The following is a 16,814-nucleotide window of genomic DNA, read 5'->3' as shown; positions in this document are numbered from 1 at the left end:
AATAATTTTATTTTGGGAGAGTTCCGTAAGCATTAGGAACATACATAAAATGACACACCACTGTTGACAATGAAAAAAAAACCCACAGCATTTGATCATTTCCAGCTTTATATGTTTAATAAAAAATGATTTAGTTACAACAAAGAAAGTTTAGATATTTTAGCAAGTATCACCTTGCAGGACCATAATCACATTTAAGCCACTGACTTACTGTTAATGGAAAAATTTCACACTGCATCTAGTTATAGTATTTCTAAGCATAATCACAGCTGATTGAATGCAATGTGATATACACCAAAATTCATATGGATGTCACACAGTGACAGCATTGTACACGTAACATTAATGACCTCCAACAAACACATGTTAAATTAGACTGGTCAAGCTAAAATGGAATGTTGGAGCCAAACAGAAATGTAGTGGAATTCAGATTGTCTAGTAAGACTCAAAACTATACATTAGAATTATGTGAAAACTAAATACTGGTGGAACCCTAACAAAATACTAGCAGCAACTGTTAAGAGCCCTCGTAAAAAGTTAAAAAAAAAAAATCTAGCAAGTAAAGAGAATAATACTATTTTTGAGTGAATATAAAATTTTATATACTTCAGTATAACCCATTTGCTTTAAATCAGGCATTTATTTTAAGACAGGGAGTACATTCCAGCTGTTGCTTTTCATAAAAGTTTTTTAATAAAGCAAACAGAATGCTGGAATGCAGAATCCTCCTTGAGTACAAAAACCCAAAAATGAACTACAAGTATACCTTGTTTCAGAAAGCAAGGCATTTGAATCTCTTGAGGTTGGCAGTACTAAGTAATATATCAGCACCTCGTAAACTAGATTGCTTGAAGCGCCAAGCAATGAGATGAGGACTGTCTCAATTCAGTGCCCAATGCTGAAAATAATCTATAAAAACTCCTACTTGTTACAAGGAGGCCAGGGAGAAAGCCAGAAATATTTTTTTTCAAGTTTAAGCATAAATTAAGGAAATAATACCAAAGTTCCTTGCTTACAGCATAAAGAAGAAACACTGAAAAAGAAACACTGGCAATAATCTGTTAATACCTGGATATATGTGCTGCTCTTGAAGTTTTGTTTTTTGTCTTCATGCAGAAGGAGGAAAGGAAAAGGACTAAATGGAATGGAAAAGGTTTGGCTCTTAAATATGTCAACAATAAGATTTTTAAAAGCAGTTACACTGGGTTGCCAAGCAGATTAAATGAAAGCTGGCTGCACATAGTTCAAATACAGTTTTAGCTGGCATAAATGAAGACCATGTGGCACAATATATAAACATAAAAATTACATGCATATGACTAGTACTACAAATTATTAGGTCAAAATTCAGGATAAACATGGCTTGCACTTCTCACAAATCATTCACAATTATGGTAAGAGAATAGGCACCTAAAAAAGAGACTAATCTCTATCAGGTACCAATAGTATATCTTGGCACAAACTGATCAAGTGATTTCAGCCTAGTTATTTGAGGGCATCTTCCAAGTCACTTGGTACCATGATAGCCACCGTAACAATCAAGTTTATCCTGGTAACTATTTAAGTGCCTCTTATGCAGATTATGGACATGAAAAATTTGGATTTTTCTGCTTTACAGCCTGTTAAACCTTAGCATGTGCTTTTGATTCCAATGCCAACCTGGTAAAGCAATGCATATATTCAGAACTTAAATTTCCCAGTCAACTAACCAGTTAGTACTGTCATAGTTGAAGAATTGGGCATTAAATCTTATTTAGGTCCATTCATTATTTCTCTCATATTTTCTAGGGGGTTACACTTTTAAGGAAAAAAAAAAGTTTAACCACATGCTCCAACCCTCCCCTCCCAAATCTAAAACAAAAACAAAGTTAAAAAATAAAAATCCCAAACACCAAGTATAATAATACAAAGAACCATTATGAATCTTCCATTAAACTGAAGCTCAGAACAACATACAATCACAATTTTCAGTAGTTTAGGCTGAAAGTTTAAACACTATGCAAATATATACAAAAATAGTACTCTAGATTCAAGAATAAGGGCTTCTTTTCCCAATGCTAAATCCATACTCTATTGCAGCCTGAGCTTTACTCTAGTTCCTACAGTCTACTTTATGCAGTTTCCAACGTGTGTCAAGTTGATCCCTGTTACCATAGGTATTATATGTAGCTGAATTAAAGGACACTACAATTCATTCTTAGCACAAACAAAAATGTCTGCCCAAAGTCCACTTAAAATATTTTAAAAGTTTAAATGATTTTTGGTTCAATTTCTATTTCTGCATAGCCACAGAAGTTTCTACTAGTAAAGAGACTATTTTAGTGTTTTATATGATTATTAAAAAAAAAGTCTTAAACCTACATCAACAGTGGTTCATGGAGTCCCATTTTCTCCTTTGTTTATCACAAGTTTTGTATTTTTAAAAGACCCCTTCACTCAGGGAAAATAGTACTGAGCACCAGTCTTTTGTTTTTTGTGGTTAGGCTCAAATCTATGGAACTTGTAAGTAGTGCAAGCCACTGACTTTTCTTTGAGCAATGTGCGTACAGTACAGGGAACACATGCAGATGCAAAGCTGCATGGTAACATTCTTGTAATCAACAGTGATTACCAGGAATGGTCAAAACTGGATGTCAAGCACAATTTTGTCTTCATAGAGAGCAATCACTAGCATGATGACAAATCCAAACAGCAATCCCAAATTCTGAAGAATGAATTGCCCCACTGGACAAAAGCCATGTTCCTCATTGTCACCATCACCATGTAACATTTCTGGAAGCTGAAAAATAAAACAGATTTACAAGCAATTTTGTTTACTTCTCAAATATGTTCTTCAACATTTTCCTACTTAAGAAAACAAATGACAAAATAATTATATTACCGAATACAACGCTAATCACATATATTTTGATCAAACCTTGATAAAGAAATTTTATACTTTGGCTATGTATTAAATAGATACTAAATCTACCCCCTCCCTGGCCCGCAACAAGCACACAATTTATTATATGATAATTTTAATCAGTTATCTTCCACTAACCTTACTGAGTCTGGCATTTTACTTTATGCTATAGTAAAAGACAACTTATTACTGCCAACAAAACACTCAGAAAAAATCACAATTCTGATATTTATTGGTAATAATAACTTCAGTAAGAAAGTGAGATTTCTTTTAGGAATGTCTAATTCAAAACTGGATCATTTTTTCACTCTTTTCCTTTTGAAATTCTCATTTCCAGCTATATATGACAGCAAGGAAATATCTTTATAGGCAATTCCAAATCGGCTTCTCCCTGTCCATAAGTCACTGCTTTCCTTCCTGTTCAGGCATAGCTCATTTTATTGCACTTCACAGATAATGTATTTTTCAAAACTTGTAGTTTTGTGGCAACCCGGCATTAACCAAATGTTTATCTAAAAACGTACTCACTTTGTCTCTGATTCACATTTTGATAATTCTCACAATATGTAAAATTTTTCATTATTAGTTTATGCTGATTTGTGGTCAATGATCTTTGATGTTACCATTGTAATTGTTTTGGAGCAGCACCAACAGCACCCATATAAAAACTTAATGGATAATTGTGGACTGTATTCTGATACTCCACCAGTTGGTTGTTCTCCTGTGTCTCTCCCCCTCACCTCAGGCCTCCCTATTCCCTGAAACACAATAATATTGAAACTAGGCTAATTAATAACCCTACAATGGCCTATTAAGTGTTCAAAAGAAAGGAAGAATTGCACATCCCCACCTTAAAAGCCAGAAATGATTACGCTTAGTGAGGAAGGACATGCCAAAAGTCAAGACAGGCCAACAGCTAGACCTCTTGTGCCAGTTAGCCAAGTTGTGAATGCAGAAAAAAAGTTCCTGAAGGAAATTAAAAGTGCTTCTTTGGTGAACATGGTAAGAAAGTGAAAAAGTCTTATTGCTAATACAGAGAAAGTTTTAGTGATCTGGACAGCAGATCAAACGAACCACAATGTTCCCTTAAGTCAAAGTCTAATCCAGCACAAGTCTCTAATTTTCTTCAATTCTATGAAGGCTGAGAGAGGTTAGAAAGCTGCAGGAAGAAAAGAAATGGGAAGCTAGCCAAGGTGTCTTCAGAAATAAAGTTTACAGAAAGAAGCAGTCCCCCTGATATGAAAGTGCAAGGCGAAGCAGGAAGTGCTGATATAGAAGCTGCAGCAAATTATCAATAAGGTTCAGCTAAGAAAACTGATGCAGGTGGCTACACTAAACAACAGATTTTCAATGTAAATGAAACAAACTTCTATTGGGAGATGTCATCGAGGACTTTCATAGCTAGAGAGGAAAAGTCAATGCCTAGCTTCAAAGAACAGGTCTAAAGGCAGCTGGTGACTTTAAATTGAAGCTGTTTACCATTCTGAAAATTCTAGGACTCTTAAGCACTATGCTAAATTTTCTCTGTCTTACAACAACAAACCCTGGATGGCAGCACATCTGACCAGTATGGCCATACTTACTAAAATATTAAAATGTTTCCACACTTTTGATAAATAGCTACTACCCAATGCCATCTGGATGCTCTATGGGCATCTCAAACTAAATCTTCTGGTACTGTTGCTACCTTATTGAATAATTATAAATTTATAAGTATCTTCCTCTCTATAGCCAAAATGGTTCTTCCTAAACCACAAATGTAATCACATCATTCTCTAGCTTAAACTTTTTAATGCCCCCCCCTCAAAAAAGCTTATGAGATAAACTCTGTTAAGCACGGTATGTTGTGATCTGGTCAACAACCACCTGATAATACTACATATATAACTTTTTAATCCATTTTTTTCAGTTAACATTAGAAAATACATAATTTGGCATCATTAAAATCTTAGCAAATATCTATGGATACTTTGCTTCCCCCTCTTTTTTGGACATTTAAGGCATTTCTAATATAACTGTGATATAAATACTACTGAAATAACACTTTAATAAGATTTTATTTTTGTTTATCTGCTTGCTTGCTTTATTATTAGTGGTCACTTTAAGTTTTTTCCTCATATTATAGTTTGAGGAATAGACTCACTGTTCAAGGGAAAGATGCTATTTATTATTTTGCTTACACCTTGCTTCTAACAAACTCTTTTTCATTCCTTGACTCAGCTCACATATCCTATTCCAGAAACACTTCCTTAATCCTATTCCCCAATTTTGTAGCCAGTGTCTCTCTGTAGTTCTACAAATGCAGTGCACCATTCTATCATAACATATATCAAAAGGTTTGTAATGATTGGGTACTTTTCTTTTTCATTAAACTACAAATCCTTAACATAAAGATTTTTCATTCTTTTTAACATTCTAGCTTTCTAGTACAAAATTATTTCATTCATTTTTCATGAAGTACTAACTGAGTATGTATCCCGATCAGTGAGTGAAGTAAGACAAAAATACCTGCTCTCATAGAGCTGACATTTTAGTGAGGCAGACAATGAACTCGATAAATATATAAAATATATTTAGTGTGTAATTAATAGATCAGATTACAAACTGCAAAGAAGAAAAAAGTGAAGTAGGAATAAGGAAAGAGAAATACTTAATGTGAGTGGAGACTGAAATTTTAGATATGATGCCTCACAAGAAGGAAATGAGGGAACTAGCCATGAGAATGTGTGCAGGAAAAACGTTCTACAAGCAGTGATCAGCAAGAGTCAAGACCCTAAAGTACAGTGTGCCTCAAGGGTTGAGGATCAGGAAGTAGACCGATCTTTCTGAGGCAGAGTAAACAAGGGGGAAGATGGGAGGAGAGGAGACGAGGTTAGGAAAACTGAGGGGGAGTGAATATGTTCAAAGATCATGAAAGACCTTGAGGGCCAAAGCAAGAACTCTGGTGTTTTTCCTCTGAATGAAAAGAGCTTAAAGCATGAGTAACATGATCTGATCTATGACTGAAAAAGATCACTCTGTGGTGTTGAGAAACAGCATGGGAGACAAGGCAAGGGCAGAAGCGGAGAGAATGGTTTAAAAGAGATGAAAGGAATATAGAAGGAAATATACAAAATATGCAAACAACTATTTGTAGTTTAATAGCATATATCAAAAACTCACAGCTAACATAATACTCAATGGTAAAAGACTCAAAGTTTTCCCACTACATACAGAAAAAAAAGACAACATCGCTTTTTTCAACATTGTACTGGAAATACTAGACAGAGCAATTAGGCAAGAAAAAGAAACAAAAGACATCCAAACAGGAAAGAAAGAAGTAAAACTTTCATTACTTGCAGATGACATGCTCCTATATACAGAAAAATCCTGAAAAATCCACAACAGAGCCACCAGAACAAATAAAATCAACGAAGTGGTGGGATATAAAATTGACATGCAAAAACAATAGTGCTTCTATTCAGTAGTAATGAATAATCTTAAGAAAAACCCATTTACAAAAGCAACTAAAATAATCAGGTATCCTGGAATCAAGTTAATCAAGGATGTAAAAGGCTTAAACACAAAATACTACAAAATATTGCTAGAAGTTAAAGAAGACGTAAAATATAAATGGAAGAACATTCTGCATTCATGGATTGGAAGACTAAATATTATTATAATGTCAATTCTACCCAAAGTGATTTACCAGATTCAAAGTAAATTTTAACAGTTTACGTGGAAGAAATGTAAAAGACAATCATCGTATTTTTATAGAAGGGTAAAAGGCCCTGAATAGCCAAAGACATCTTGAAAAACAGAACAAAGTTAGAGGATGAACACTTCCTGATCTTAAAACATATTAGAAAGCCACAGTACTCAAAACAACATGGTAATAGCATAAGAACAGACATATAAACCAATGGAATCAAATTGCGAGTTCAGAAGTTGACCCTCATGTTTATGGCAAACTAATTTCTGACAAGGGTGCCAAGTCCACTCAGTTGGGAAAGAATAGTCTCTTCAACACATGGTGATGGGAGAAGTGGATATCCATATGCAAAAGAATGAAGGTGGGCCCCTAACTCAAACCATATTAAAACATCAACTCAAAAAGGATCAACGACCCAAATAAAAGAACCAGAATTATCAAACTCCTACTATAAAACAGAGGAATGCATCTTCAAGACCTTGTGACAGGTAATGGTTTCTCAAGACTCTACCCCCAAAGCATAAGCAACAAGAGAAAATAGATAAGTGGGATCTCATCATTATTAAAAACTTTGCACATTAAAGGACTATCAGGAAAGTAAAATGACAACCTACAGAATGGGAGAACATATTTGGAAACCATATATCCATAACGTTTAATATCCAGAATATATAAAGAAATCCTACAACTCAACAACAAAAAACAGCCCAATTAAAAAAGAGACAAAAGATCTAAATAAACATTTCTCCAAAAGATATTAAAATGGGGAAAAAAAGCACATGAAAAGTTGTTCAATGTCATTAGCTTTCTATTGAAATGTAAATCAAAACCACAATGAGATATCATTTCATATCCACTAGAATGGCTACTGTAAAAAATGGGAAGTTTCAAGTGTTGAAGAGTATGCAGAGAAACAAGAACTCTCATTCATTGCTGGTGGCATTATGTAAAATGGTGCAGCTGCTGTGGAAGACAGTTTGATAGTTCCTCAGAAAGTTAAAAATAGAATTACTGTATGACCCGGCAATTCCACTTCCACCTATATACCAAAATAATTAAAAGCAAGGACTCCAACAGATATTTTCAAACTGATGTTCATAGCAGCATTATCTACAATGCCAAAAGATAGAAGCAAGCAAAGGGTTGCTTCAACTGATGATTGGATAAACAAAATGTGGTATATACATAAAATGGAATATTATTCAACTATAAAAAGGAATGAAGTTCTATGTCACATAGATGAACCTTGAAGACATCATGGTGAGGGAATAAGTCAGACACAAAAGGACAAATACTGTATGATCTCACTGATTTGAAATAATTAGAAAAAGATAATTCACTCAGTCAGAAACTGGAATATAAGTTACCAGGCCAGGGGTCAGGGTGAGGGTAAGAAATGCCAAGTTAATGCTTATATTGCACAGTTTCTATTTGGATTTATAAAAAAGGTTTGATAATGGCAGCAAAACATTGCAAAGGTAATTAATAGCACTGAATTTATATTTGGATATGGTTTAAAAGGGAAAATTTTAGGTGGCATTTATGTTACTAGAATAAAAATTTAAAAACAAATATACAAAACCTAAAATTGTAACCCATACCAAACTCTGAAATCTGTTCTACAAGTAATTGTTGTGATGTGCTTTATTTTTCACAGAAAAGAAATCAAAAAGTTGTCACTTTAAAATTTTTGTGCAGTTTTATAGTAAAATATTATCAAAATTCTAAAAAATGCCCAGACTAAATTCTAGAAGAACTTTCAGATTTAACAGTGGTTATTTCTGGATGATGAAGCAATGTTTTTTTCTTTTTCTCTTTTCCAAAAAAATCTAGTTATATATATATATATATATATATAGTCAAAATAAATATGCTTAATTTAGAAACAGTAATTGTTCTTAAATGAAAGCAATAAAATATACTACATGCCAAAACAACAACAACAAATAAAGGACTCTACCTACAACACAATGAACCCTAATGTAAACTGTGGACTATAATTAACAGTACTATTAGGAAAATGTTCTTTAATCAATTGTGACAAATGTACATCACATCCTAATGCAAGGTATTACTAATAGGGGAGTATATATACTCTCTACCCTATGTATTTTTCTCCAAATCTACTACTTTTCAAATTAGAGAGAGAGAGAGAGAGAGAGATGATGGTGGCCTAGATGAGGGTTGGTGCATTTCAAGAGCTCGGTTCTGAACATACTAAGTTTACAATGCCTTTTAAACATTCAACTAAGCATTTGGACAGACTAGTTTCAAATTAGAGGAATGGTCTAAGATAAAGAGAGAAATTTAGGAATCATCAGGTAATAAATATTTAAAGCTTTGAGACTACAAGAGATTTAGAGGGAAGGGTTTGAGGGTTTTTATCAACACTTAGAGGTTGGGGGAAGAGGAAAATCCAGTGAAAGACTAAGAAATAAAGGCCAGAAAGGCAGGAAGACAGGAAATTGTGGTGTTACAGAAGCCAAATGATGATTAAAAGAAAAGAAAAAAAAGAGCATTTCAAAGGGGAGAGCATAATTAACTGTCAAATACTAATATGACAGCTAAAATGAAGACTGGGAAATGGCTAGTGAACTTAGAAATGTCATGGTTGATGGTTAATTTGACAACAGCAGTTCTAGCAGGGAAGTTAGGAAGAAAATCTGATCAGCCTAGACTTCATATTGAGGAGAATTAAAAAGTAGTAAACGGTGTTTTGCAGTAAGAAGAAAGGATAGCAATAGGTGACTGTTAAAGGGAAAAATAGACTTAAGAGAGGTCCCTTTCCCCCACATTTTTAAGAAGGGAAAAGTAATAGGAAATTTATACACTGATAGGAATGATCCAACAGGAAGGGAAAAGAATGGTGCAGGAAAGAGGGAAGAATCTGTGGAATTGAGCATGAAGGGATAAGTTCTAAAGAACAGTTTGAAGGAGCTGGTCTTCATTAGTAACAAGAGAGGAAGCAAACAGGCAAACACTGAGAGAGGTAAGCAGAAGTCATGATGGGAATTTGTGGAAGTTATCTTCACTGATTACATTTTCTCTATGAAATAGGAAGCAAGCTTAATATCTGAGTATGAGGATAGGAAATGGGATATTAATATGTCTGAGAAGAGAGGGATGAAATGACTACATCTAGGTAACAGGATAAATTTTTTTTCTTTTTTTTTTGTTTGCTGTGCAGTAGGGGTCACATTTCATTCTTTTCCATGTGAATATTCTGTTACTGAAGCACTGTTAATTGTTTTTGGAGTGCATGAGCCGGGAATTAAGCCTTGATCTCCTGCTTCATTTTGTTTATAAATTTTTTATAATAAAAAGTCATTACCTCTGTGATCAAAAATTTAGGTTATACAATTTTAAAATGAGACTAATGGATAGAAACTATGATGAAAAGTGAACATGATATAAGTAAAAGTTTTATGAAAAAAATTTTAAAAGTGAAAATAATACCTAGTTAAAACAAAGCAAAACAAGAGCTAACAGAATTGCTAGCTCTGTGTCTAACATATTTGGGACAGTAAAGTAAAGTTAAAATAAAAGTAATTGTTTTTAGATTTATTAACTTTAAAGTTAGAAAAAAGATGACATAAATTCCTTGGAATATATACCATCTCCTAGGCAGAAGAATGGCTTTCTTAAAAAGTGTAGTTATTTCTTTCTTGTTTGCCATAAAGCAAGCTCAAAGACTTATTTTATCAACAACACAACACATCTGCACCCCAATATTATAAAATCCTCAAAATAGCATAATTTCGTATTTGTGTCTTTAAAAACTATTGATGATGACTTTGAATATTAATATTCTTTGCTCAAAGATTTTCAGCATTTTAACTGGTTTTCAAGGAAGGTATCTTAACACTTAAGTCTTTCCCCAAAAGATTAGTTAAGATATCACATATCTTTAAAATATGTGATTATATTTTAAAAAATAACTTGGCTTCCAAACCACTTTCAAAGATTTCGTCCATTTGTTTTTTGAAGTTGCATTCTATTGGCAGGTTTAGTCTACAACAAAAATATAAAATATCTTACCATATCCACCAGTGCTACGTAGAGAAACATGCCTGCAGTGATTGCAAAGATCCAAAGTGTAATGTTATTGGCATACTGGCCAACAGCTGTGCCTATCAGCATGCCTATGTAAGCCATCATGGCAGAGAGAAGGTTGTACACAATTGCTTGCTTTACAGTCATGCCTGCTTTGAGAAGAACTGCAAAATCACCTGCAATTAAGACATAATGGGAAAGTTTTAAAACTATATGATTTTAGATAAAATTTGAAGAAAACCAATAAATAACAAAATTGAGAATGGCAAAGATAACACCTTTTATAACTGACCTTTTTTATCTAAAGCTTTTTACTTATTAAACTATAATACATACAAAACCTTGGATGAATATCAAAAGCATAATGCTTAAAGAACACAGTTTACACCCTGAGATTCCATTTGCGTGACATTCTCAGAAAGACAAAACTAGAGTGATGGAGAACAGATCAGTGTTTGCAAAGCAGTAGGGGTAGGGTAAGAGTAAAACTGTAAAATGAATAGTATGAGGGGTTTTTTTGGGGTGATGGAATTGTTCTGTATCCTGATGGTGGTGGTTCCACAAATAAATATGCATGTTAAAATTCATAGAATTATATACCAAAAAAAAGGTCAATTTTACACAGTATAATTTTAAAAATAAAATTTAAAAGAAAAAAATTAACACAAAAGAAGAACATGGGTATTGCTCTTTTTGTGAGTAACAATAAAAAGATCTCTGCCCTGACTTGTGCCCTTCAAAAGGAAATGGCCTGAGAAAGAACAGAGATAAGGCTCTTTGAGTATGATTTATGCTTGTATGTTTACAATTATTTTTTTCAGAAAAAAAATTAAACCTTAATTCTGAAAATTCTAAAAATGTAAGACTAAAATGACACTTCTCTTATTACTCACTGGTCTAAAGTTGCAATATTAGGAAAAAAGGATTAAATGTTGCTCAGAAAAAATAAACGTTGCTCAGAAAGATGTTATCAGAAAGGCAAAATGTTGCTACAGATAACAGTCTTGAAACTAAAAGGTCAAGCTTTACTTATAACAAACTTTTTTTTAAGTTATTAAATGTATAAACAACCAATTATAACTACTATATTCAATTACTATATGCAAGGTGCTGTATAGAATACTGAGGCTAATTTCTTTCTGTAACTAAAAATTCATTATCTGTTCTGAAACTGTCATTAATATAAGGTCTTAATCTGTAACAAAAGTAGTAGTTAACAACAAAGAAACTGGTACAATGTGCTAGCTGTCCCTGTTCTAACAAACTATATAACAGTACTGCAACATAATTCCAGAAAAATAACTTATCTAAGAAGATTATCTACCAGTGGCTTCTAAACTGCAACTCTCTAGAGTCTACCTAATACTATTCTCCTTACCTACTCCCTCCCCACACCTACATCCTAAATACCTTAATTCTCTTACTGAGACATGGATTCTTTATCAGCAACGTATCTCTTCTCTCCCTTGGAGTTTTCATTTCCTCTGGCCTTTTTCTCTCAGCTTCCTCTAAGGAAGGAGTTTACTAATTCCCCCTTCCATGTTTTCAATAATCCTACCACCAACTCTGCTAAAGAGGCAATCTGATTTAGCAAGGGATTAAGTAACACAAAATGTGACTACAGAAGTGCTTTTTGTGCTATAAAATGGATTATTTCCTTCTATAATTCCATAATGCCATTTTAGAAGTATTACTTAATGCTGAATGAATGAGGGTACCATGGGTAACAAACTATATAACTTTATTGCTGTAAAGCAAGACAAAGATTTACCTCATCCCTGAAGAGCAATCAAACAGCAAGAATTAACCAAGATTCAAGAGGATTATTACATGTTTTTAAACTTTAGGTATAACTTAAATATATAATTTTTTTAAATGTAGAACAAAAGCACAAAAAATGTAACCATTAACCATCACCAAATTCTAGAACTGTTCATTCTATTACACCAAAAAATTTCCTCCAGACCTTTACCCTGAGGCAACCAGTCATCTGCTTCCTTCCCTGTAGTTTTGTATTTTCCAGAATGTCATATATATAGAATCATATAGTATATGTGACCTTTTGAGACTTTTCACTTATCATCATAAACATAAGATTCATCCATGTTCATATGTATATCAAAAATCACTCCTTTTTACTGCTAAGTAATATTTCATGGATGAACCATAGTTGTTTACCTATTCAGTTGAAGGGCATTTTGGTTGTGTCCTGTCTTTGGCAATTATGAATAAAGGTGCTATATACATTCATTAACAAGTATTTGTGTTAAGCTTTTAATTCTCTGAGTAGGAATCACGTTAGTGCTATTTTTAACTTTAAAAGACACTGCATTCCAACCAGCAATGTATGAGAGTTGTACTTGTTCCACATCCTTGCCAGCCCAAAATGACAAATCCATTGCTTCAAACTGCATGTATTTATTTATCATCTGTGTATCTTCTTAATAAAATGCCTGTTAAAATCTTTTGCCCCAACCCCCTCGCCATCTTTTTTGACTTTTTTCTTTGGTTGTTTCCTCATGATTAAGAGTTCTTTATTCAGAATTAAAAATCGTTTGTTGGATAGGTGCTTTGCAAGTATTTTTTCCCACTCTATGACTTATCTTTCCATTCTCAGTATTGTTCAGGAGTATTTTAATTTTTATTATCCATTTTACTATTATTTCTTTCCTTCTTAGATCATGCTTTTGTTATTGTATTTAAGTACAGTTTACCTAATCCAAAGACAAGATTTTCTATGTTTTATATTTATAGATTTTTCCATTTAGATCAATAATCCATTTTCAGTTAAATTCTGTCTATGGTGTGAAGATTTTTCTGTTTTTTTTTTTTCGTTGTTGTAGATGGATGTCCAATTGTTCCAGCACCATTTGATAAAGAGACATTGACTTGCCTTTGCACCTTTGTTGAAAATAAGGAGGCCTCTATGTTCTTCCATTGGTTTATATGTCTAGTCTTTCACCAATACCAAGTCTTGATTACTCTGGCATTATAGTAAGTCTTGAAATCAATTTCATGGTCCTTTTTTCAAAATTATTCTTTCAATTAGAGTTATTTACTCTTTCCATAAAATTTCAAAAAAACTCATCTCTACAAAGAAGCCTGTTGGACTTATGATTGGGATTGCACTGACTATAAGAAAATTGACATCTTAACATCACCAAGTCTTCTGGTCCATTAACATGGTATATCACTTCATTTACTTAAGTGTCCTTTGATTTCTTTTATTGGTGACTTGTAGCTTTCAGAATATAAATCCTATGCCTATTTTGTTAGATTTAACCTACCAAGCTACTGAAATAAAAAATACCAGAAATGGGCTGGATTTTAACAATGGAAATTTATTCATTTATAAGCTTATTGTTCTGAGGCTGTGAAAATCTTACAAATCAAGGCATCATCAAGAATACACCTTTTTCCTGAAGACAGGCTGCCGGTGATCTTGAACTCCTCTGTTAGATGGCAAAGCACACAACTGGGCATCTGCTGGTCTCTCCCTCCTCTTCTGGGTATCACTGCTTCCGGGTTCTGACTTAAGTGGCTTCCTCCGTTTCTGTGGCTTTCTTTCTCATCTTTTGTGTCTTTCTCTCTGCGTCTAAATTTCATTCTCTTATAAAGGTCTCCAGTAAAAGAATTAAGACCCATCCTGAATGAGGTGGGTCAAATCTTAAGATCCTACTCACTGAAAGATCCCACTTATAATGGGTCCACACCTACAGGAATGGATTAAATTTAAAAACATGATTTTCTGGGGAACACAACAGCTTCAAACCATCACACCAACATATTTCATACTTTTTTGGTGCAATAGTAAATAATAATTTAATGAAAAAATTAATTTTTTATTCATTGCTAATATATGGTAGTGCAAATTTTTTGTACAATGATCTTGTATCAAGAATTATTCCACTTACATCTACCTTTATATCCTAGTCTTATCTCACGTTATAAATTCTCAAAGGAATCTATGTATTTTCTCTCTATCTCCACCTGCCTTTTCAGTAGGAACCTGTATAAACATTTGAAAAATGTTCAAAGGAATCCCCCTCATTTGAGATTTATACTGAATATGCAAATCTATTCACCTTTTGATGAATTGGTATTTCTCCCTGCTGGATGACAATGGATACTATGAGGACAAGGAAGGAGGTGTACCTACCAGCACTTTTAAATTAATGTGTCTAATGTTATAATTTATGTTATCATCTGCTACTATCAACTATTGAATATATTTTTAAGTTTCTTTATTTTTGTCTTAATGTATGCATACACATAAAAATTCTATATAGAGTGATTGCTAAAATTTCTCTGAACCATATATCATATAGAAAACCTTAGTTTGAATTTCTGTCTAACATTTAATATACCTGAGGGAGAGGAAAAATTGGAGCATTCTAGCCTTTCTGAGCTTAGTATTAATGATATAGCTATATCTGCTAATAAAAATGTTATTTCCATGAAATTGAAACATATTACTCAATGTCAAGAAAAGAGGTATATATTATATCTGCCTTTCTGGATTATCTCAAATCCTATTTCCCCTTTATATGCCTTCCTACAGGCATTCTTAAAAATTATTTTTCAAATGTTTACATAGTTCCTTATTGAAGGAGAGTGGGGGAAAAAAGGGAAGAGAATACAACAAAATAATATCGTAACTTACTTAAATTTGACTACACAAGTTTGGCAAAAACAGAAAAGAGAGGGTAGAGACTTAGTGATTCAGCAATTTCACCATATCCCAGAGCAGACATACAATGAGAGATGTAAGTCTGCTATTTCCTCAGAAAGATGGTTTCAGTTCCTGAATGCCACTCAGAATGAACCTTGATGACCTGTATATATGGTGCCAAGATTTAAAGATACACATGTTTTTCATATCATATTCCTAAATGCAAACAAAAACCCTACCTGGTGTACCATTAGAGAAAAAGTAATCTGTTCAAAAAAGGAATACCAGAGTTTGGAGGTACTCAGATTTCAGGTCAGTCTGCAACGTATTTTTTTTTGGATGGGCAGGCACTGGGAACTGAACCCAGGTCTCAAGCATGGCAGGTGAGAACTCTGCCTGCTGAGCCACTGTGGTCCGCCCTCTGCAATGTAATTTTAAATATGTTTTACCCCTTTATGGATCTGACTTTACTACAGAAACTTCAGAATAGTTTTAAGAATTCATAACGAAAGATATAACTAGGCCAAAACAGGTTTTACAGTAAATCATTTATCCTGAAATGGGATGTTATTGTGCTTATTATGGGGGGAGGGGGATTAAGAGGACTTCTGCCCTTGATGGACTCTCTCCCACCAAGTCCACAACAAACACAGAGTTGAACTAGCTTGTACTCTCACTGTGGGTTCCTCACCCTGTTCCAGAGGGAGGTGAGTGGCCCTTGTGTGCACATTGGGGAACATCTATGTTAGTGCTAATCTAATATTCGGGTAGAAATCTGAGAGACTGAGTCAGAAACCTATCTCAGGCTTGCCATTCTGGAGTTTGTCCTGAGAGCAGAGAAGCCACTTGCAGACAGCTGAGACAATGTGGGAAACAATTAAGTTGAGGGGGTCTGGGGCAAAGGACTACCTGCATTAAGTCAATTAAGAAAGCACACAGGATGGGGTGGAGGTCTATTTTGAAGAGTAGGAAGGGTGTTTACTGTAACTCCTATAAATGTAAATGGGGGAATTCTTAAGGACTTTAGCAAGCAGAATCCAGGAAAAGAAGCTGACTTCCCAGATTAGATACCTCACAGGCTGAGATAAAATAGAAAGGACTCTGCAATTTCCAATTGCCTCAGGCTGATCTTCTTGATAGAAGAGCTAAGCTCTGAAGGAGACCAATGGTCAAAGCAGAGCTATGTAAAGCAGTGAAAGGTGATTTTAGTCTGTTTTGTTTGGCTCCAAGCATTGAAGGAAATCTCTGTCATATCAATAACTGGATACAAACTTTGGGGACAGCATAAGGACTAACTCACAGAGTTAACATTTTGAAATATTAAAATGTTCAATTGTGCAACAAAAGATTACAACACAAAGAAACAAGAAATTAGAGCCCACCCAAAGGAACAAGATAAAAGTCCGAAACCAAGTTCAGACTTTAGACTTACAAGACAGTTGCTTTAAAGTAACAGTCTTCAACAGAGGGGGGTAAAGGAAAAAAATGGAGAAAGA

General features: G+C 33.9%; 2 protein-coding genes across 3 annotated transcripts in view; one reads left to right on the top strand and one right to left on the bottom strand.

Moving 5' to 3' along the window:
* Positions 1–14,258, top strand: part of DNAH7 (dynein axonemal heavy chain 7) — a 339,933-nt gene extending 325,675 nt beyond the window's left edge. The window contains exon 66 of the mRNA XM_077154513.1: positions 13,490–14,258. The gene's annotated coding sequence lies outside the window, so the exon portion shown is untranslated. The remainder of the gene's footprint in view (positions 1–13,489) is intronic.
* Positions 2,475–16,814, bottom strand: part of SLC39A10 (solute carrier family 39 member 10) — a 104,676-nt gene continuing 90,336 nt past the window's right edge. For both annotated transcript variants that reach the window (XM_077154512.1, XM_077154511.1), the window contains 2 exons: positions 10,632–10,822; positions 2,475–2,779 (listed from right to left, as the gene is read on the bottom strand). In XM_077154512.1, the coding sequence (XP_077010627.1) occupies positions 2,621–2,779; positions 10,632–10,822 (350 nt within the window). In that variant the 3' untranslated portion in view covers positions 2,475–2,620. The remainder of the gene's footprint in view (positions 2,780–10,631; positions 10,823–16,814) is intronic.

The sequence above is a fragment of the Tamandua tetradactyla genome, chromosome 3 (assembly GCF_023851605.1).
Source record: "Tamandua tetradactyla isolate mTamTet1 chromosome 3, mTamTet1.pri, whole genome shotgun sequence".
Classification (NCBI taxonomy): Eukaryota; Metazoa; Chordata; class Mammalia; order Pilosa; family Myrmecophagidae; genus Tamandua; species Tamandua tetradactyla.
This window is presented reverse-complemented; position numbering and strand designations above follow the sequence as displayed.